This window comes from Prionailurus bengalensis, chromosome D3 (genome assembly GCF_016509475.1).
Source record: "Prionailurus bengalensis isolate Pbe53 chromosome D3, Fcat_Pben_1.1_paternal_pri, whole genome shotgun sequence".
In the NCBI taxonomy this organism is placed as follows: Eukaryota; Metazoa; Chordata; class Mammalia; order Carnivora; family Felidae; genus Prionailurus; species Prionailurus bengalensis.
Genome location: NC_057356.1, coordinates 41,189,749 through 41,212,127, shown reverse-complemented (window position 1 = coordinate 41,212,127; position 22,379 = coordinate 41,189,749). Strand labels below are relative to the sequence as shown.

Genomic DNA, 22,379 nt, shown 5'->3' with positions numbered 1-22,379 from the left:
TTCTTTGTCGTACCTCTGTCGCCTGGGAGGTGATCAAGCTCCCCTTTCACCTCTAGAGTGAGCCTGAACTCACTCTGATGTCCCCGGGACACTTACTGATTTGACATCCTGAAACAGGCCTTTTCTATTCCCCTGGAGTCCGTTCAAGTGCAGTGGTGGCTGGCTGTTGTCAGGCCCGGCAAGGGTCGGGGTCCAGTGAAATCACCGGTGGATACGCCTTCCTTTCCATTACACGGGCTGGTGATAAGTGGCCTCTCCGCTGGCCTCCAACAGTGGTGGCTCAACAGGCCAGCGTGGCTGTCGACTTCCTGGCCAACGCACCAAAAATGTTACAGCAAATACTTGGCACCCAGGAAGAGGGAAGCAACATGCACTCAGGGAATCAGAAAAGACAGATTATTTTGTACCAGTGCCAGCCCAGCAGAATCCTCTCCAAAGGCTAACACCTGAGCCCTGGTGCTGGCCTTCTTTTATGCCTGACTAGCTTCTGGGTACTTGGAAACATCTTATTGGCTGAATGGGGGGGTCACTGTTGGTTGTGTTATGCAGACAGTTGGCTGATGCAAGAGGCAAGCAAGATTACAGAAGCCAAAAGCATGCAAGAGGAGTGTCTGCTTCAACATCTGGCTGGCCCCTTTTTTATCCTCTCTTGCCGGCTTTCCTTCTCAATATCCTACCTCCCCTCCTTTCTGCTAAAAGACATTGATCTGCATTTTCTTGTTTGCCAGTGCTCTTCACTTTCCTAAGAACTAGGAAAAACATGCTGGATCCTACATCACAAAACCTGGATTCTACCTACTTCTTCCTAATTCAGCCACTTAATGGTTCTATAGCCTTCCATGGATTCTTTTTCAACCAGTTAATTTGTTAAATTTTAACCAGAGACCAGAAAACTATTTGAGTAATTACTTTCTCATTCTCCAAAGGATGATGTATAATAGATGCCTAAAAGAAAAATTCATTCACAACATATAATGGTTGGCACATAATTGGCAAGTATGGAAGGAGCACATAAGTCTACCAATCATCTTTAAAACCTAATATGGGGAAATTTTACAATTGGTGAAGTTTGAAGAAAACAGGAGTTTGTATCTAATGGTATCTTTAGAAGGAATATTTTTCCTCTGGGGCAAAGCATTTCTTTGAGCAGTTGCTGGTTGGAGCCTCATGTAGGTCCTCATGTGGCTTGGTATTCTAGACTAGGAGACAGCAAACTACATATAGTCCACAAGCCAAATTATTTGGCCCTTTTCGGGAAGAGGTTTCTGACTCCTGTTCTAGACTCCTTCCTTCTTGAGGGGCACAAAATCTTTTTTGTCTGTTTAGATGCTCAAAAATTGTTGTTAAGCTATAATAACTAATCCATTGTAGTGTTGATGCATATAAACCAATCTCTCTGATTCAGAGTACAGAAATAGATGATGAGCAAAGACAAACTGATTTATGAGAGAGGTACTATTGCAAACCAGTGGGGTGAAATGAATTTTTCAATTAACGGAGTTGGGATTCCTACCTTAAACCCTAGAAACAAATCACTTCAAGATGGATTAAGAAATTAACGTGAGGCTAAATTTTTAACTTTTAGAAGAATTACGGGCACTATATATACATCTCAGGAGTTGTAAAGAAGTTCTTAAATTAGACACAAGGAGTACAAACCACAAAAGAAATTATTTGTAAATTCAGCTTTGTTAAAATTAAGATCTCTATATCAAAACATAAAGAGTGGAAAGGTAAGCCACAAAACAGTAGATGATATTTTTTAAACAACTTAATAAAGGGAGGCACCTGGGTGGCTCAGTAGGTTGTATCCTGACTCTTGATTTCAGCTCTGGCTCGTGGATTCAAGCCCTGTGTTGGGCTCTGCGCTGACAGTGTGGAGCCTGCTTGGGATCGTCTCTCTGTCTCCCTCTCTTTCTGCCTCTCCCCTGCTCATGCAGTCTTGCTCTTGCTCTCGCTCTCGCTGTCAGATAAATAAAGGGAAGGGGCACCTGGGTGGCTCAGTCAGTAGAACGTCTGACTTCAGCTCAGGTCATGATCTCGCAGCTTGTGAGCCCGACATCTGGCTCTGTGCTGACAGCTTGGAGCCTGGAGCCTGCTTCAGATTCTGTGTCTCCCCCTCTCTCTGCCCCTTCTTTGCTTGTGCGCGCTTTCTCTCTCTCTCTCTATCTCTCTCTCTCTCTGTCTCTCTCTCAAAAATAAACATTAAAAAAAATTTTTAATAAATAAAGGGAAAAAAACAACTAATAAAGAATTAACATCCAGATACATAATGACCTCTGGAAAATAAGTGCAGAAAGTGGGCAGACTTGAATGGGAATTTCACAGAAAGCTAATATGGCCAATAAACATATGAAAAGATACACCACTTCCCACCCTTAAGAAATTGGCAAAAAAAAAAAAGTTTGAGAATACTAAATGCCAGCAAGAATATGGAGAATTGCAAGTTTTTATTTATACTGCTCAGGTTTTAAATTGATGTTAACAATTTTAGAAAACAATTTGGCAATAAAATGGTACAGTTCCATTCTAGGTATTTAATTAAATTTTTACACTGTGTGCTGGGGTACTGTACTATGTTGGCTAGTATTCCCCCCAAAATTCATGTCTATCCAGAATCTCATAACATGACCTTATTTGAAAATAAAGTCTTTGTGGATGTAGTAGTTAAGACGAGGTCATACTAGATTAGAGTAGGCCCTCAATCTAGGGACTAATGTCCTTATAATAGTCCATGCGAACATGGAGGCAGAAATTAGAGTGACACACCTGCAAGGTAAGTATTACCCAGAACTGCTAGAAGCTGGTAAGAGGCAAAGGATTCTTCCCTAGAGCCTTGAGATAGAGTGGCCCTGTCAGCATCTTGATTTTGGACTTTAATCCTCCAAAACTATGAGAGAATAAATTCCTGTTGTTTCAAGCCATCTAGTATATTGTAATTTGTTACAGTATAATTGAAATAGTAAGAAAACAACCCAGTTATTGGCAAGTACACACACCATATCAAAAGCATTAAACCATCATTCACATGAGAAAACACCCTATATTAGTTTCCTGTTGCTGCTATAACAAATTACCCCAATTTAATGGCTTAAAGCAACACAGATTTATTTCCTTATATTTCTGGAAGTCAGGAGTATAAAATGGGCCTCCCAGGCTACAATCTTTCTAGAGACTCTAGAGGGGAATCTGTTTGTTTTTTTTCCATTTTCTAGAGCCAACTACACTCCTTGGCTTGTGCCCTCTTCATCTCCAAAGCCAACAGCACAGCATCTTCTATCCCCTCTGACCTCTCTTCTGTCTTTATATTTTCTCTCTGACTCTCACACTGCTGATTACCTCTTACCAGGACCCTTGTGATTATATTGGACCCACCAGGACAATGCAGAATAGTCTCCTTTTCTTAATATCCTTAACATAATCACATCTGTAAAATTCCTTTGCTGTGTAAAGATAACATATTCACAGGCTCTGGGGATTAGGCCATGGGCATCTTTGAATAGGCTGCTATTCAGCCTACCATACCTGGGAACAAATAAAAATTCGTTTGTAGTAAAATGGATAAGTAAATGTTGATATATTCATGAGTAGAAACTATATAGCAGTACATAAATAAACTGAAACTATCTGCATTAACATCAGTGAATCAAAATACTGGGTGGAAAAAAGTCAAAGAATATTATATTTAATATCATTCAGTAAATATGAAGGTTAAAACCAGGTACCACTAAACTAGTATATTGTTTAGAGTTACATACATACATATCTGTGTGAGGTGGAGGGTAAAGTATAAAGAATAGCAAAGCACTGTTCAGGAGAGTGTTTGGCTCTGGGGAAATGATTAGGAAAGGGCATAAAAGGAGATTCAAGAGCATCCCTTTTACTCCTGCCCTTAACAGTTGTTACATGCTTGTTTGTACACTTCACAATTAAATTCTTTGAAAGAAATTAATGTTTTTTATATTAACAATTGTTTATTGTTTCTACTAGAAACATCTTGAAGAGCAGATTGCTAAAGTTGATAGAGAATACGAAGAATACATGTCTGAAGATCTCTTGGAAAATATTAGAGAGATTGGAGACAAGTATAAAAAGAAAGCTACTCTACTTAAGGCTTCTGATGAATGAAGATAAAATTAAGCAAGAACTTTATTAACAAGTGTAAATTTTTAAATGTCCTTTGTAGGTTCGAAAAATCTCTTAACATATCCTATACCCCTCCTTACAATGAAGTCTCATGACCATATCTTCCCAAGCCTGTGAAATATTTTTATATCGTTTATAAACCTAGTTTATTAATTTAAAGTATGTATAACCTGAAATTATGATAACTTGTTGGATTGTTGTCTTTAGGTGTGAAAGACTAGTTGTATTATGTACCCAGAGTTAATAAAATTACATCAATAAAGTGTGTTTTTCCCTGATTTTTAACTGAACTTCAGATGGTCAGAAGATAGTTATTCTCGTCTAAACCAGGAGTCAACAAACTGGACCACATGCAATCACACCCATTCATTGACATATCTGACTGTTTTCATACTACAATGGCAATGTTTATTATAGGAGACAGAGACCATATGGCCTGCAGAGCCAAAAATGTGTTCTATCTGGCCCTTTACACAAAGTTTGCCAGTCCCTGGTATAAACTATACAAATGTCAGGACTCTTTAACTAAAAACATGGTCCAACTCACTCCTTATTCAGAGCCAAGAATCTTTCTGGTTTCATGCTACCATTACTCTGAAATAAGCAGAAGAATATGGAATGTGAGAATCAGAAGAAATAAAATAATCTTCTTCAATCCCCTTATTTAGAGATGAGAATTCATTTCTAGAGAAGTTCTCATTTACCTCTGATGACACCTCTTCATAGCAGTAGAAGCCACACAGGAACTTACACATTACACAACTCTGACTACAGCCAGCCACAGGAGCTGTGAAATACGTATGTTTTGGATGGTGAGGAAGTGGTAAGATTTTTGGAGGTCTAAATTGTTAGGAAGCTCCTTAAATTGAACTGACATCTGCCCCCAGTTGAACTTTCTATTCAAACTTTATTACAACTCTAATGCAAGTCAGAATGAAGAACATGTTAAAATGAAATGTACACAATATAAGAGCCCAGAATGGAATTCCAGCAAAACTTTGTGAAAGGAGGTCACACAGCCTGAGTGAGTGGGATGAACAAAGACAGGTCATAATTGAGAGATAATAGGACACGATTAATAGTCACCAATGTAGTCGAGAATCTTGAGTCTTAACATGCAGCAGAACCTTCGTCAATGATGGAAATATTTTATCTGCACTATCCAGTATGGTGCCGGCCATATGTATCTATCGTGCACTCAAATGACACATCTGTTTATTGCAAAGACAGCTCAAGAGGTTTACCACTCAAATGTGGTATGGAAATTGCAGCATTAGCATCACCTAGGATTTGGTGTTTTAGTTAAAAACACTCTTGGCCCCACCTACTGAATCAGAATCTGAACCTTTTATAGTGTATTGACATAAACTATACATATTTAAATTTTTGTAAGTTTTGACATCCATATACACCTAGAAAACCATCACAAAATAATGAATATATCCATCACCACTAAGTTTCCTTGTGGCCCTTTGCAATCTTTTCTCTTGCCCCTGACAGCTGTCCCACACCTATGTACATATGCTTTTATTTCCCTTGCCTCTGGAGACGTGTTGAGTAAGAAGTTGCTGTGGTCAAGGTCAAAGAGGTTTTTGCCTGCTTTTTCCTCTAGGATTTTGATGGCTTCCTGTCTCCATTTAGGTCTTTCATCCATTTTGAGTTTATTTTTGTGTATGGTGTAAGAAAGTGGTCCAGGTTCATTCTTCTGCGTGTTGCTGTCCAGTTTTCCCAGCACCACTTGCTGAAGAGACTGTCTTTATTCCACTGGGTATGCTTTCCTGCTTTGTCAAAGATAAGTTCGCCATATGTTTGTGGGTCCATTTCTGGGTTCTCTATTCTGTTCCAATGATCTGAGTGTCTGTTCTTATGCCAGTACCATACTGTCTTGATTATTACAGCTTTGTGATACAGCTTGAAGTCCATAAAAGTATCTTTCTTTAATTTTAATTTTGAAATAATTTTACTTTAGGAAGTTGTAAGACTGGCACTAATAACCCTTTCACACAAATTCCCTAGCTAATATTTTACTATTTTTACTTATCATTCTTTTCCCCTGCCTTTCCTGTTTATCTATTTATCTTAACTTACTTGTGAGTAATTTGCAGATGTGATATCCCTTTACCTCTAAATATTTCAGTGTATATTTCTGGAAAACAATGACAATCTTTTATACAACCATAAGACAATTACCAAAAACAGAAAATTAATATAGGTACATTAGTACCTAATCTACAGAATGTACTCAAATTTTGCCAAATGTCCTAAAAATTTCCCTTATTAGGATTTTTTTTCCTGGCCCAGATCCATTCCAAGATCACACATTCCAATAGTTGTTAAATCTATTTACTCTCCTTTATGCTGGAAGAGCTGGTCATTCCATCTTTGACTTTCATGATCTTGGTATTTTAGAAGAGTCCAGTAAATTTATAGACTGTCCCTCAATTTTTGCTTAATTCATTCTCATGATTAGATAGGATATGTTTCTTGTGGATATCACAGAAATGATGTTACATTCTTTTCAGTAAATTGCATCAAAAAGTACATGATATTTATTGGTACCATTAACGTAAACTTTAATCAGTTGATTTTGTTGGTATATGCAAAGTTCCTATTTTCCCCTTTGTAATTACAAAGTGGGGAGGATACTTTGGAACTATAAATATTTATAATTAAGCTTTCACCTACTACTTTTAACATCTATGTCTCTTGAATGATTTATCACTATGATAGTTGCCAAAAAGTGATTTTTTATTGAAATATAATTGACATATAACATTATATTAGTTCCAGGTGTACAATGTAATGATTCAATATTTGTATATATTGCAAAATTATCACTACAACAAGCCTAGTTAACATTCATCATCACACATAGTTGCACGTTTTTCTTGTGTTGAGAACTTTGAAGATCTACTTTCTAAGAAACTTTCAAATATGCAATACAGTTTCATTAATTATAGCCAACCTGCTATACATTAAATGATTTTTAATTTTCTAATTCCAGGGATGCCTGTATGGCTCAGTCAGTTAAGCATCTGACTCTTGATTTTGACTCAGGTCATGATCTCATGGTTATGAGATCAAGTCCCATGTCGGGGACCATACTGGGCGTGGAACCTGCTTAAGATTCTCTCTCTCTCTCTCTCTCTCTCTCTCTCTCTCTCTCTCTGTCTCCCTCTGCCCCTCTCCCCAACTTGTATTCTCTCTCCAAAAAGATTCTAATTCTAGAAATGTTTAGTTGCAAACTGATTTTTAATTTCTAATTCTATTCATTACTTCTATATAATCAGTTGGCATTCTACTCTAAGGAAGAAATTGCCCTTCTCCACTGTTTATTTCCAGTAGTATGGACCTCTAGACCTTATTTTAATCAATGGGTTGTAATCTATAACTATTATTATTTATTTTTATTGCTAAGTGGTCCCAGGTTTGACCAGTGAGAGCCCCCTTCAGGCTGACTCCTCTGTCCTTTTTGACATTTCTCTGTCATTCTTTGAGTATTTCCTCCTTTCTGGCATATTACCATGTTTCAGGCCCAGTCTTTACTTTCTCTGCTCAATCCCTGGTATTGGCCAGTTCTCCAAGCATGACTGGTCCCTTTTAGGGGACAATAATATTTAGAAACCAAAATCTGAGCACTATATGTGTTCATTGCTCCTAACATGCCAATGCTTTTAGGCCTTCCCCAAGGACAGAGCTAGAAAGGACAGAGCATTCATATACATACATATATCTATACATTTCTATCTATGTCAATATATTAAAAACCATGAGTTCATATCAATATCTCCAGTTCCAATCCAATACCACACAGGTGCTTAATACTAATAGGTTCAAAAAGCAAGAATTCATTGGCTTAGGGACACTTTTTCAGAATATGGAATTTACCACCCTGGAAAGGACTCCAGAGGATGGGGCAAACTCATTGATGAGGTGGCTCTTAGGCTAATGATGGGTAATTCTCAGCCACATGGAAATGCCTGAGTTTCCCTGGCAGGAAACAGAGGAAGAAATAGAAAGGCTGAGGGAAGTGAGAATGTTGTAATACATAATGTAAAGCCAGAGGAGCTCCCATTGTTTCACAGGAGGACTCTGAGGACAATCCATGCATGAAGGCCACAGAGACTGTCCTGGGGAGAAGGGCAGCAGTATCACTAGAAAGCTCAGTGGTAGCTCTTCTACAGACTGGGTTGATGGGAGAGTGGGAGAGGCAGACATAGAGCTCAGCTCATGAACATTTATGGGGATAATGGAGTCCTGAAGTAACGAAGGCCCACAGTGATGGACAAGTTCAGAAAGGCAGTTAAAGGGGCTTAATCTGAAGAAGTTTGTGGAGGTGGTTAATAAAAATGGTATCTTTAGGGGCAAAGAGAAGGACAGAACTAAGTCAACTGTCTTACCCTCTGTGATAGTATAGTCCAAAGAAATATGAGCTGCTTTGATATCATACCGATCCAACAAAGAGGGGGGGTGAGGGCAGTAATATATTTTTTAATTGATAGACTATACTTCAGGGAAGTTTTAGATTGACAGAGAAATTGAACAAGGGTGATTTTTAACTCTATAATTAACTAAAAGCAAGAATACTAGAGCCAAGAGCTAAGGATGGTCACCTCTATAAAAAGTCATAATCTCTTGCTCAGTTCCTGGATCTGGGCCATTTTCAGATCTGAATCCCATTGGCTGAAGTGGTAGCTGAGCCTCTAGAAGGAAGGACCTAACAACACCATGACAAGTATATACACTGAGGATTCCCCCAGTCCCCAAAGAGACCCACAGTGACTCACTTGAGTGATTGTACAGTGTGGAAAGAAGACTACCCAGAAAAGGGAACCTGGGTGGCTCAGTCTGTTAAGTGCCTGACTCTTGATTTCAGCCCAGGTCATGATCTCATGGCTTGTGGGATTGAGCCCAGTATGGGGCTCTGCTCTGTGCTTAGGATTCTCTCTCTCCCTCTCTTTCTGTTTCTCCCCTGCTCATAGTCTGTCTCTTTCTCTCAAAATCAACAAATATACATGAAAAAAAGACAACTAACCAGACAGTTTTAGGACTATTTGACACAGGATCTGACTTGACATTAACCAAAAGCACCAGCACGGTCGGCCCATCTATGACAACATGACCTTTAGGACCAGCTAATGGAGTCCTGGCTAAGATCTGGCTTATTGTATAACCATTGGATCTATGAACCCACCCAAAGGTCATTTACTCAACCTCCAAGTACATAATTGAAATTGGTATATTTGGGATTTGGAATATACCCCACGTTGCGTCTCTGGTTTATAGCATAAAAGCTCTGATAGCGAGGAAAGCCATATGGAAACTGATGAAACTGCCTACCTACCCAAGATAGCAAATAAAAATAACATCACATACCATGGAGGATGGCAGACATTAGTGCCACCATTAAAGACCTGAAGGATTCAGAGGTGGTAAATGATTCACTATCATATCTCCATGATATTCACTAGTCTGTCTCTCTCAGAAACAGGGTGGCCCCTGGAGAATGACTAGGTACTCCCACAGACTTACTCTAGTTAGTAGACCCTTTACCATCTACTATGCCTATAGTATCACTGATAGAGCACATCAATAAGTCCTTGGGCATATGGTATGCATCCACTGATTCAGTGACTACATTCTTTACCGTATCAATTGAAAAGAGGATCAGAGCAGTTTGCATTATTGCAAGATGGACAACAATACTCATTAATAGTCTTTTACAGTGTTGTCACAGTCTATGATAACTCTCCTGCCTTCTATCGTAATACATTGAGACAACCTGGACAACATACTGATCCATTATATCAATGATATCCTGATTAGATAGGATGACTACGAGCTGGCTAGGATGGTGGTGATATGCTCCAGACGATTGGAGATAACCCTTAAAAAGATTCATCAGAGACTTGCCGCCTCAGTGAAGTTTTTAGGGCTCTAGTTGTTAGGGGCATGCTAGGATATCACTTCAAAAGTAAAAGACAAATTGCTACATCTTGCATTCCCTACCATATGAAAGAAAGAGTGCCTGGTATACTTCTTTGAGTTCTGAAGACAACACACTTCACACCCAGGAGTATTATTACAGCTCATATATTGGGTGACCTGAAAGGCTTGAATGGGGCCAAGAACAGCAAGTCCAGGCAATGGTGCAATCAGCCTTGCTTCTTGAATCATATAATCCTGCAGACCCTAGTATTAGGGTGGCAGTGACAGGAAAAGATATATTACAGAGTTGGGGCGCCTGGGTGGCGCAGTCAGTTAAGCGTCCAACTTCAGCCAGGTCACGATCTCGCGGTCCGTGAGTTCGAGCCCTGCGTCAGGCTCTGGGCTGATGGCTCAGAGCCTGGAGCCTGTTTCTGATTCTGTGTCTCCCTCTCTCTCTGCCCCTCCCCCGTTCATGCTCTGTCTCTCTCTGTCCCAAAAATAAATAAACGTTGAAAAAAAAAATTAAAAAAAAAAAAGATATATTACAGAGCTTATGTAAGCTCCAGTGAGAGACTTAAGTGGCAGATCTCTGTGGTTCTAGAGTAATTCATGCCACCCATGTAGAGAAGTGCATACTCTTTGAGAAAAAGGTCTTGAGGGTAGAGACAGAACACTTGACCATGGGACATTAAGTGTCTGTGCTTCTGGAACATCCTACTGTGGCCCGTGAAGTCATAATGTCAGACAAGTCCAACAGCAGTCCATCATCATAAGATGAAAATGGGGCAACCAGGATCAATCTGAGCAGGACCACAGAGCACAAAGGAGCTGTCAAGCAGTCAGTTCTGACCCTCATTTGACATACTACAATTGCACCCGTGTTCCTTCACCAGCTTTCACCTATAGACAAAGAAGATCCTATACAACCCACTGAAAATGGAGGAAAAATTCCAAGCTGGGTTTATAGATGAGTCAGCTTGTATATAGGATCCAAAGGGGAAATACTCACCAGGTGCATTGCAGCCACATTTGTAAATAGTCTTGGAAGACTGTGCCAAGGGAAGATCTTCCTAATGGGTAGAAATGAACTATGAGCAGTGCACCTGGATGTCCACTTTGTATAGGAGAAGTGGCCCAAGATGAGAGTATAAAACAGCAACAATGGCTTGGCTGTCTGGTCAGGGCCTAGAAGGCAAAGGACTAGAGGACAGGAGACAAAGTTATCTGGGGGTAAAACCAGGGGATGAGCATATGTGAATGGGTACCAAGCGTGAAGATTTTTGTATCACATATTAATACCCACCAGAAAACATCTACTGCAGAAAAGCCACTGTCAAATTACTCATCCAGCTGGAATTAGACAGCACTGATGTGATGGGCACTTGAGGGGACTGGCCATGCTGTCAGAGATGGTAGTTCTGTGTAGGCCCAATAGCAAGACTCCCACCTACCAAGACTGACCTAGTTACTGCTACCTCTGAATATCCATCTTGTTAGCAATAAAGACCCGCCATAGAGCCCCTAATACAGCACTATCCTTGGAGGAAACCAACTGGCCACGGGGTGGCAGACTGACTATATGAGGCCCTGTCCATCCCAGAAGAGCGAACACTTCATCTTCAGAAGAAAACATAGCTATTCTGGATAAGACTTTGCCTTTCCTGTCCATAGAGCTTCAGTCAACACCCCTGCCTGGAGCTTATGAAATACTTGGAACATAGGCATGATATTCCATACACATAACATCTTAATAATGAAAGAAAAGTATAATTAAACCCATAACTATGGAAACCTATAAACATGGGGTCGTATCATGTACTAGACTATCCACAGGACTTTCTAGAACGCTAGAACGGCCTTTTAAACATGCAACTGAAATATCAGCCTAGAGGGAACACTCAAAGGGATAGGGCCCTACCCTTCAACACATCGCATATTTATTAAATCAGAGAGCTCTGTTTGGATCTGTGTCCCAACAGGAAGGCTAGCCGGGATGGGAATCAAGGGGTAGAGATGTGTTTTTCCACTTGTCATCATTCCTAGTGGCCTACTGGAGGTTTTCTGCTTCTCATTCCCAAAACTCTGCAAGATTAGAGGTCCTGCATCCATAGTGGACACATTCTTGCCAAGTGACAGAGCAACAGTCATGTTGAACTATTGGTTCCAGCTGCCACCAGGACACCTTGGACACCCTATGGTCAAGAGACAGCAGAAGACTAAAGGAGCCACCATCACGAGAGGGACAAATGACTCTGCTCAGCAGGAGGAGCTAGAGACGCTTTTACAAAATTGTGGCAGAACCAAGTGATCCACTGGGGCACCTCCCAGTATGCCCTTGCCCCGTTGTAACCATGAACAGATGGTTCAGTTTTGGGGTGCATCAACCTCAAACTGGGAAGGAAATACCTATCATATGTTCAGGCCTTTCAAGTATGAGAGTTTGATTCATAGCACCAGGTAAGCCCAAGTGATAGTTGACAATGAAGGAATTTCAAATGGACAGTGGAAGAGGGAGAGAATGAATACCAACTGTGGCCCTGAGATCAACCACAGCAACAGAGGCTGCCATTATTCCTACTAACCTCCCTCTTGCATTCTCTCAGTAAGAAATATCCATGAAAAAAGCATGGGGGAGTTGCTCTCTGAGCCTTTGCGAAGAAGTAGATGTCTGTAGCACAATAGCTGAGCTTGTTCCCCTGCTCATATTCTCTCTCTCTCTCTCTCTCTCTCTCTTTCTCTCAAATAAATAAAAAACACTAAAAAACAAAAAAGAGTTGAATGGTCAAGTAACTGAGCCACCCAGGCACTCTGCTCCAATTTCCTTCTTTTGTCTAATTGTATTGGCCAGCAAAGCAAATATAATATTGAATTTGTGAGAATGGCCATCCTTGTCTTAGTGGAGATGCTTCAATTGTCTCTCCATTAATCATAATACTAACTTTTGTGCTGAGCTAGATATATCATGTTAAGGAAGTACTAAGCTTTTTTTTTTTAAGTAATGGTGGTTGAATTTTATCAAATAACTTTCAAGCATCTATGACATTGAATATATCACTTTTCTCCTAACATTTTCATCTGATTATTTTCCTAACATGTAAACATCCTTGTATCCATAGAATAAATCCTGCTTGGTCTTGGTCATGATGTATTTCTTTTCTTTCTTTCTTTCTTTCTTTCTTTCTTTCTTTCTTGTGTGTGCTGCTGGATTCTGTTTGTTAATATTTTATTTAAGATTTTATTATTACATTGATATTCATAAGTGAGATTGGTGGTCTGATATATATATTTTTTAACTTATGTCAGGTTTTGGTATCAATGTCATATTCACTTCAAAGAAAGAAATTAGAGAAGGGTGCCTAGGTGGCTCAGCCAGTTAAGCAACTGACTCTTGACTTCAATTCAGGTCATGATCTCACAGTTCATGAGTTCAAGCTCTGTGACAGACTCCATACTGACAGTGCAGAGACTGTTTGGGATTTTCTTTCTCTGTCCTTCCCATGCTCATGCTCTCTCTCTCAAAATAAATTTAAAACCTTAAAAAAAATTTTTTTTTAAATTAGACATTTTCTTTCTTTTAAAAATTTCTCTGGAACTGATATCAAACTATTAGAATTATATGCTTTTATTTTTTATTTATTTTTATTTTTATTTTTTGAAAGAGATAGTGTGAGGGCAAGCAGGGGAGGGAGCAGAAAGGGACAGAGAGAGAGAGAGAGAGAGAGTGAGAGAGAGAGAGAGGGAGAGAATCCCAAGCAGGCTCCATGCTCAGCACAGGGCCCAACGAGGAGCTAGATCCCACAACCCTGGGATCACAACCCAAGCTGAAATCAAGAGTCAGATGCTCACCTGAGCCATCAGAGCACTCCTAGAATTATATGTTTTTAAAGTTTGTTAGAATTTCCCATCTTGTGTGCTGCTTTTTGTGGGTGTAGTTCTTTGACCATTTTACCTATTTCTTCTACAAAAATCAGTTTTAAGTCTTTGTTTTTAATCTCTTCTATAGCCTTGGTAAATTATATTATCATAGACATTTTTTTATTTAATCCAGTTTTTGAAAGTGATTTGCATAGAAATGAACTAAGTAATCTATTGCAATTCTTCTTATTTTCTGTGTTTTTTTATTTCTCCTATTATATATTATATATAAGAATATATTATATTCTTACATATTTGTTCTCACTCCTTTTTCCTTGTACCAAGTAGCTAATGGTTTCTTCATTGAACTAGTTTTTTTTAAATTAAACCTTATGTATTTCTGTTGTCTAACTTACTAATTTTTACTTTTTTCCTTAATAAATAACTTCTGCTTTTTCATTCCACTTATTTTTTGTTTTTTAATTTCTTTCTAACTTTTTAAAAAATATTTATTTTATTTTTAGAGAGAGAGAGTTGTGCAAGCAGGGGAGAGGGCAGAGGGGGAGAGAGAGAGAGAAAGAGAGAATATCTTAAGCAGCCTCCACGCTCAGTGCAGAGCTCAATGTAGGACTTGATCCCACAAACCTGTGATCATGACCTGAACTGAAATCAAGAGTCAGATGCTCATCCAACTGAGCCACCCAGGTGCCCCTTTCCCTAACCTTTTGAATTAGATTCTTAATTAATTTATCTTAATTCTTTTTTTTTAATGTAAGTATTTAAGACTATGAATTTTCCTCTGAATTCTTAGTAGTATTCCACAGATTTTATTTGTTTCTTTGTTTTTTGGTTTTTTTTTTTCCAATTTACTATAGCACTTTATTTTTCTCACACAATGATATGTTGCTGGCACCTGATGTTCTCACCTGATAGTGGAAAACCAAAATTTGTTGTCATCTCTTAAATAATTGAGAACTGTCTACAAAAACTTTACATGAATTAAAAGGATGAAAAAACAGGTAAAAATGCAAACCGCTTTCCAACCCAAGAGAAGTAACGACCCACCATTTCTGGTGGGGAAAATATAAGATAAGAAAGGAAACTGAGTGGGAAGGCTTGGAATTTGCCAACCCTGTTAGATTAGCAAGACAGAAATAACAACTGGTCCAAGAATTCTTTCCAGCTTCTAGAGAAATCTTGGGATAGTCAGTTCTTACACATTAATACTCTACACATATCAAGAAATGGATGACCTCACAAATTCTCACCAAGCCAATGGATTTCTCTTCCATAAACATGTTCTGTCACCTCAGTTAGAAAGTGACTAAGCCATATGTACTAATGGTTTAAATCAAAGATACATGCAAGGTTTTAAACATATATCAAGAGAATAGTTAACGTGAATACAACATCAAAATCAGCAGCGAATTCTACAATCCAGTGCTAATGTCAGATACAATGTTCAAGGATAAATTTCTTTTCAAAGGCTTATTCCAGTTTCATGAGGCCAGCATGAGGGAGGCAAATGTATACTTTTGAATAACCTCATGCAACAAATGTTATGCATCTTCTTGCAGTCCGTTTAGAAACACTTGCAGTGGATGATGGAGAAGCCCAACTTGTTCTTCTCCTGCTTACTGGTCCACACCTGCTGGAAGGTAGACAGTGAGGCCAGGATGGGTTCCCCACTCCACACTAGGTACTTACTCTCAGGAGGAGTGATGATCTTGACCTTCATTGTGCTGTGGGCCAAGGCAGTGATCTATTTCTGCATCTTATGGCAGTGCCAGAGTATGTGATGGCCCTGCCATATATACTGTGTTGACATACAGGTCCTTCTGAATGTAAACATCACGCTTCGTGATGGAGTCGAAGGTAGTCTCATGGATGTGATCTCATAGGACTCAATACCCAGAAAGGAGAAATGGAAGAACTCCTCTGGGCAGAGGAACCACTCATTGTTGATGAGTACTGACCACTGGGCCACCCATAATTCTTCCCCTGGTAGGAGGAGGACAAGATGATAGCCATCTCCTGCTGCAAGTCCAGGGCAACATAGCAGAGTTCTTCTTGATGTCATGTACAATTTTTTGCTCAGCAGTGGAGGTGAAGCTATAGCCATGCTCCATGAGGATCTTCATGAGGTAGTCAGCCAGGTCCCATCCAGCAAGATCCAGAGCCAGGATGACTAGGGATGAGTGTAGCCCTAGTATATGAGCACCGTCTGGGTGACCCCATTCCTAGAGTCCATGACAGTACCAGCAGTGTGACCAGAGGCATAAAGGGACAGCATGGCCACATACATGCCTAGGTGTTGAAGGTCTTAAACATGATCATAGTCATCTTCTCTCTGTTGGCCTTGGAGTTTAGGAGTGCCTCAGTCAACAGGACCAGGTGCTCCTCCAGAGTCACATGTAGCTCATTATACAAGGTGTGAAGCCAGGTTTTCCCCAATTCATCACAGTTGGTGATGATGCTGTGCTCCATGTGGTACTTCAAGGTCAGGCTGTAGCAATTGCTCTGGACTTTGTCACCTATGTAGCTGTCCTTCTGCCCCATGTCCACCATGACACCCTGGTGTTGGCTGCCTGACAATAAAAGGGAATACGTCTGGGGGTCATCGTCTCCATTAAAGCCAACTTTACACATACCAAAGCCCATTGTCAATGAGTAGTATGGAGATTTCTTCTTGTATTGCAATCCACGAGAGCTGGGAGGAGAGGAGCCAGGAAGCTGAGCCACAAGAGCACGTGGAATACAGGCTGACTGCAGCAAGTAGCATCCCAAGTTTTTGTATGCTGTGTTATTATTGTCTACAGTTTCAGTTGGTGACCTCTGTTTGTTGTAGACATTGTTTAAAATAGTTTTGTATTTCCACACAGAAGAAATTTTATCCCCCTGATTTTTATTAATTTCTAGTTGTATTGGATTACAATCAGAGAATACTGTCTTCATTGTTTACTGTTTGGACTTTGCTGAGGTTTTTATTTGTGGCCTAATAGATTTTGTGAGTGTTCATGGGCAATTGAGAGAGAAGAGAATTCCCTTCCTGAGATATTTCATTTAATATGTTATCAATTAGATATACCTTGTCAGCTATATAACTAAAGTTTCCATAATTGACTTGTTTTTTTTTTTAACTTGATCACTCATACATTGAGAAACACAAAGATTAAGTGACTTTACCAAGTTCTCATTAGTAAATAGTAATGTTCTTTAGTGAATAGCAAAACTGAATTCAAGCACTTTGGCTTCAGGACCTCCACTCCTAACTACTATACCATACCGACTTTCAGGGGCGTTCATTAGATTTCTCTCTATGTGGTATCACCGGGTGTCAAACCATTCAGAAGGAGGAAGAGACATCTCCCAAGGGAACAACTTGAAATCAATAAAAAGGATTGCTTCCCTAACTCCTATGGAGTTTGGTCAGTGAAGTTGCCAAGGGTGTGGCATACTTAGCCAAGGTTGCAGTGTGGCGGGGCAGCGGAGATGCAGTTAAATTTGGGATGGTAAATGTCTAATATCAAGCAACAGAGGGAGTGGGAGACAAGTTCCACCAACGATCTGTATGAGGGTTATGATAGTGAGATAGTCGTCCCTTACAGACTTCCCAACCTCTGACTGGGAAGGAAGATATGAGTTCTCAGGCATGAGACTCCACCTACCAGACAATTGCTGGGTTAAGATACAAAGGGGGAAGGCCCCTGACTTGTTTGCCTGTGAAAAGGAGGTGATCAGACTCCATTGTGGTGGAGGATAGGGTAATGAGTAGCTCTCCACCGGCAAAACTTTCAATTCCTAAAGAAGGAAAAAGATGTCTGTGCTGAGGAAGCTAGTTTGTTCACTAGCAGAGATAAGCTCACCTTAGAGAAGTCCTGTGGTATTATGTCTAAAAGAGGACACAAACAGAGCAGTACAATTACAAAGAAAAATTACTCCCTGCTTATCTTTCAGCCTCAGAAGTAAAAAGAACATCTGTTCTCTACAAATTAGTTGCCCAAGCTTATAAAAGAAGGCCTTTAGGTCCTTGCTCACAAGAATGGACAATGCAAAACTCCACGAATGTGCTGGGAGAGAAACGGAATGGTTATAAAACTGATTCCCTAGGTATCTGACAGCTTTGGATTGGGGAAGATAGAAGTAGGTCTGTTTGAGAGGCTTCGTTTCTTAGGCACCAGAAAGGTGAAGATCCAAGTTATTTGGACCTTGGAAAAGGAATTCCAGATCTGCTCTCATACCTACACCCTCATGTCTCACATCCTGGAAGAGAAACATGGAGAAGTGAAACAGCTGGTTATTTGAAATTGCCCATTCTCAGGGCGCCTGGGCGGCTCAGTCGGTTAAGTGTCTGACTTTGGTTTGGGTCATGATCTCACGGTCTGTGAGTTTGAGTCCCGCATCAGGCTCTGTGCTGACAGCTCAGAGCCTGGAGCCTGTTTCGGATTCTGTGTCTCCCTCTCTCTCTGCCCCTCCCCTGCTCATGCTGTGTCTCTATTCACCTCTGAAAAATGAATAAATATTTTAAAAAATTAAAGAACGAAAAAACAAAAGGAAGAAAGAAAGAAATCGTCCATTCTCAGGCACCAAGAGAAGATATGGAATTAAATCAAGCCAGAAATGAAGTTGGCCATGGAGGAGGGGAAAGGCTAAAGTGGCTCTCACACATCCAGCAGGATGCCTCTGGAGGAAGGTGATGGGCAAGCAGTAGGTACTGAAGGCAGCAAATCCCATATCACCCTGCGGTGGATACACCCAATCTATGGGTGAAGAGAAGGTGAGTAATTGGATAACTGGCAACTGTGAATAGCATATATTCTGGTGTCTTTTCTTAGGGAAACTCTATCCTGGGGCAAAGAAAGGAAACGTGGGGAGCTTCATTAAGTGAGTAAGATAGTGTGGCTTCTAGTGAAAGGGAAAATAAGGGGACTCCAATTCTATAGGACAGTCACTCTGAGACTTAAAGAAGTCATCCAGAACTAACAAAAGCCAGTTAAAGCCCACCAACCAAAGAAAAGACCACCAAGCCATACCTGTTTTTAAAAGTTGCGTTTATTGAACTTGCTATAGTTAGGAGGAACTGGTCATGAGACGTCTCAGTAAGATAGAATAGAGTTTGTGCTTGTGCTGGTGGGTTCTGAGAAGGGCTGGGTTCTGAGAAGGAGCCATGTCTGCAACTACAGGATAGTCTTCAGTGGGTTTCATTAGAAACATTGTTGTGTTGGCCTGAATCCTGTTCAAAACATTATTTATCATAGTCTGATTTATCATATCATAGTCTGACTAGCAGAGTTGTGCTGCACTTTCTCAGGCTGAAATTAAGATTAAAGGTCCCAGTTGGGGACCGTAATTTGGCTAAGTAAAAGGCCATGGAAAAGCTTCAGTTGCATTGTAGCTCTAGGGAAGCACTCAAAGAAAAATTCCAAGAAAGCAGACCAATTGGAAATATGGCTTGTGTAGAGGCAGGAGGCTGCTTAGCAGTAATCAAAATATCTAAGGTGAGCCTTACCTCAGATACCCAGTGTTTCCTGCACTTCCATGGATAACCTACTCTGTGAGGAGATTTCAGCACATTGGGAGAGAATAACAAAATCCTATTAAGTATAAGATACTATGTACTTCCCCTTCCTGTTGTCGTTGGCTTTGAGCTAGAATACACCTTGAGGAATTTGGCTTTGAGTTGTAAGCAGTCTTTTTCTTAGAGAAGCAAAATTGGAGACAATACACTATTTACTATAAATTTCTGTTTGTTCTGAAAAAGCTATAGGACAGCTAAATTGACAGGTTTAGTTTCATACTGTAAGGCCATAAGGCAAAAATGTTTTCTAAAATGGAAAGTGTTGAGATACTGTGAATCTAAGAGTCTAAAATGTTCATAGGACCCTATGAAGTATCGTGTGTGTGTGTGTGTGTGTGTGTGTGTGAGTACTTGCAACTCTACTCAACTTCTTTCTTTTTTGAGAAACCTTTTTTTAGGTTTAGATCACAGAAACAGGAGGAGGGACACACCCAACAGCTGTAGAAGCAGGAAATATCTACTCTGACACTGAAGAACAAAAACACGAAAATTGAGAGTGTTTGTGCATATTTTGTTCCAACTAACTTTCTTGAAAAAGTCCACATTTCACCTACATATGATGGGCAACAGGTATGCTTGGTTCTCTTTGTACAATGTATCCAGTATGATTTAGGCGGTTTTATCTTTGCAACCTTATGTTTTCCTTTGGAGAGTATTTCTTTTCTAAATCACATTCCAGAAGCAATATGGGAGCTAAACGCCATAAGACAGCAGGAAGGCAATGAGTCACAGGGGTGATGTTCACCTCATACTGAAGGAGGGTCTGTGAAGAGAAACAGACCTGAGTCCGGCTGAGGTCAACATGAACTAAATCACTGATGAGAGTATTTACAACTAAAAAATAAAGACACTGAGGAATGCGAAAAATACAAGTTGTCCTTGTTTCTCATAATTGATGTGTTCATGTAAAAGTAAATGAACCACTTGTGTCTCCCTGATGAGGATGCTGACTCCTACCTTTGTGACAGGTCAGCTGCCTTGTAAGGGAAGAATAAGTAAGATCCAGTTGTCAGGAAAGAGCTTCTCTTTCAAGAAAGTGAAACCTAGATAGGAAATGGAAACTTCGTCCATGAGGGAATTTGTGTTTCTCTCTGAGCTTTGTTTGGGAATGAACTGTATGTTTGAGAGACTACTAATAGGGGCAGACCACCTCCACCCATCTTAAGGCAAGGGCTGTAAGCTGCAAAAGATTCACCAGTGTTTTATAAATCAGATTCTATATTCTGTTCTATATCCATCACTCTTTTGTCCCCTTTGGTCCAGTCTTTCTCAAAATATGGTATTTGGACTACCTCCATTATAATCACCAGCCACGACAATAGAGTGATTATTTGAATGAAGTGAATCAAATGAATGTTCTGGTTTTTCAGTGCATATAAAAGTAATGTTTATACTATACTGTAGTCTATTAAGTGTGCAATAGCATTATGTCTAAAAACAATGTACAAATCATAATTTAAAAATAGTTTATTGTAGGGGCACCTGGGTGGCTCAGTTGGTTAAGCAGCCGACTCTTGATTTTGGCTCAGATCGTGATCTCACCATTATGAAATCGCGCCCTGCATCAGGCTCTCTGCACTATCAGCCTGCTTGGGATCCTCTCTCCCCTATCTCTCTGCCCCTCCCCCTGCTCTCTCTCTCTCTCTCTCAAAATAAATTTAAAAAAATTTTTAAATAATAAAAATAAATAAAAATGCTTTATTTATTAATAGTTCTCCATCACCTGAACTGTCAGTGAATCATAACTTTTTTGCAGGTGAAGGGTCTTGCCTGCATGTTGATGGCTGTTGACTCATTAGGGTGGTGATTGCAGAAGGATTTCTTAAAAGAAGACAACAGTGAAATTTGCCACATCAATTCACTCTTCCTTTCATGAACGATTTCTCTGTAGCATGAATTCTGTTTGATAGCATTTATTTTGGGGACAGAGAGAGACAGAGCATGAACGGGGGAGGGGCAGAGAGAGGGAGACACAGAATCAGAAACAGGCTCCAGGCTCTGAGCCATCAGCCCAGAGCCCGACGCGGGGCTCGAACTCGCGGACCGTGAGATCGTGACCTGGCCGAAGTCGGACGCTTAACCGACTGCGCCACCCAGGCGCCCCTGATAGCATTTTACCCACAGTAGAACTTCTTTCCAAATTGGAGTCAATCCTCTCAAACCCTGCTGCTGTTTTACCAACTAAGTTTACGGACTATCCTAAAGCCTTTGTTGTCACTTCAACAATGTTCACAGCATTTTCACCAGGAGTGGTTTCCATCTGAAGGAACTACTTTCTTTGTTCATCCATCAGAAGCAATCCCTTATCCTTTAAAGTTCTATCACGAGATTGCAGCAATTTGGTCACATCTTCAGGCTCCATTTCTAATTCTAGTTCTCTTGCTATTTCCATCACATCTGCAGTTACTTCCTCCACTGAAGTCTAGAGCCCCTCAAAGGCATCCAGATGCATCAGAGGAATCACTGTCTGTAGAAGCTATAGCCCTGTGAAATGTATTTTCTCAATAGTAAGACTTGAAAGTCAAAATTACTCTTTGATTCCATGAGCTGCCAAATGTATGTTGTGTTAGCAGGCATGAAAACAGCATTCATCTTATTGTACATCTCCATCAGAGTTCTTGAGTGACCAAGTGCATTATTAATAAGTCCTATTTGAAAGGGAATTTTTGTTTTTTTCTGAGCAGTAGATCTCAACACTGGGCTTAAAAGATTAAGTAAGCTATGTTGTAAACAGATGTGTCATCATCAGACTTTGTTGCTCCACTTAGCACACACAGAGTAAATTTAGCATAATTCTTAAGGTATTAAGGATATTTAAGAATAATAATTAAGAATAATCAAGGTATTAATATTAAGGTATTAGTTTTCAGAA

General features: G+C 39.9%; 1 protein-coding gene and 1 pseudogene across 1 annotated transcript in view; one reads left to right on the top strand and one right to left on the bottom strand.

The window, feature by feature from the left end:
• NDC80 (NDC80 kinetochore complex component) overlaps positions 1-4,424 on the top strand; it is a 61,694-nt gene extending 57,270 nt beyond the window's left edge. The window contains exon 17 of the mRNA XM_043558407.1: positions 3,991-4,424. Coding sequence (XP_043414342.1) covers positions 3,991-4,128 — 138 coding nt within the window. The 3' untranslated portion in view covers positions 4,129-4,424. The remainder of the gene's footprint in view (positions 1-3,990) is intronic.
• Positions 4,425-15,511: 11,087 nt separating this feature from the next.
• LOC122470601 lies at positions 15,512-16,624 on the bottom strand (annotated as a pseudogene).
• Positions 16,625-22,379: the final 5,755 nt, after the last annotated feature.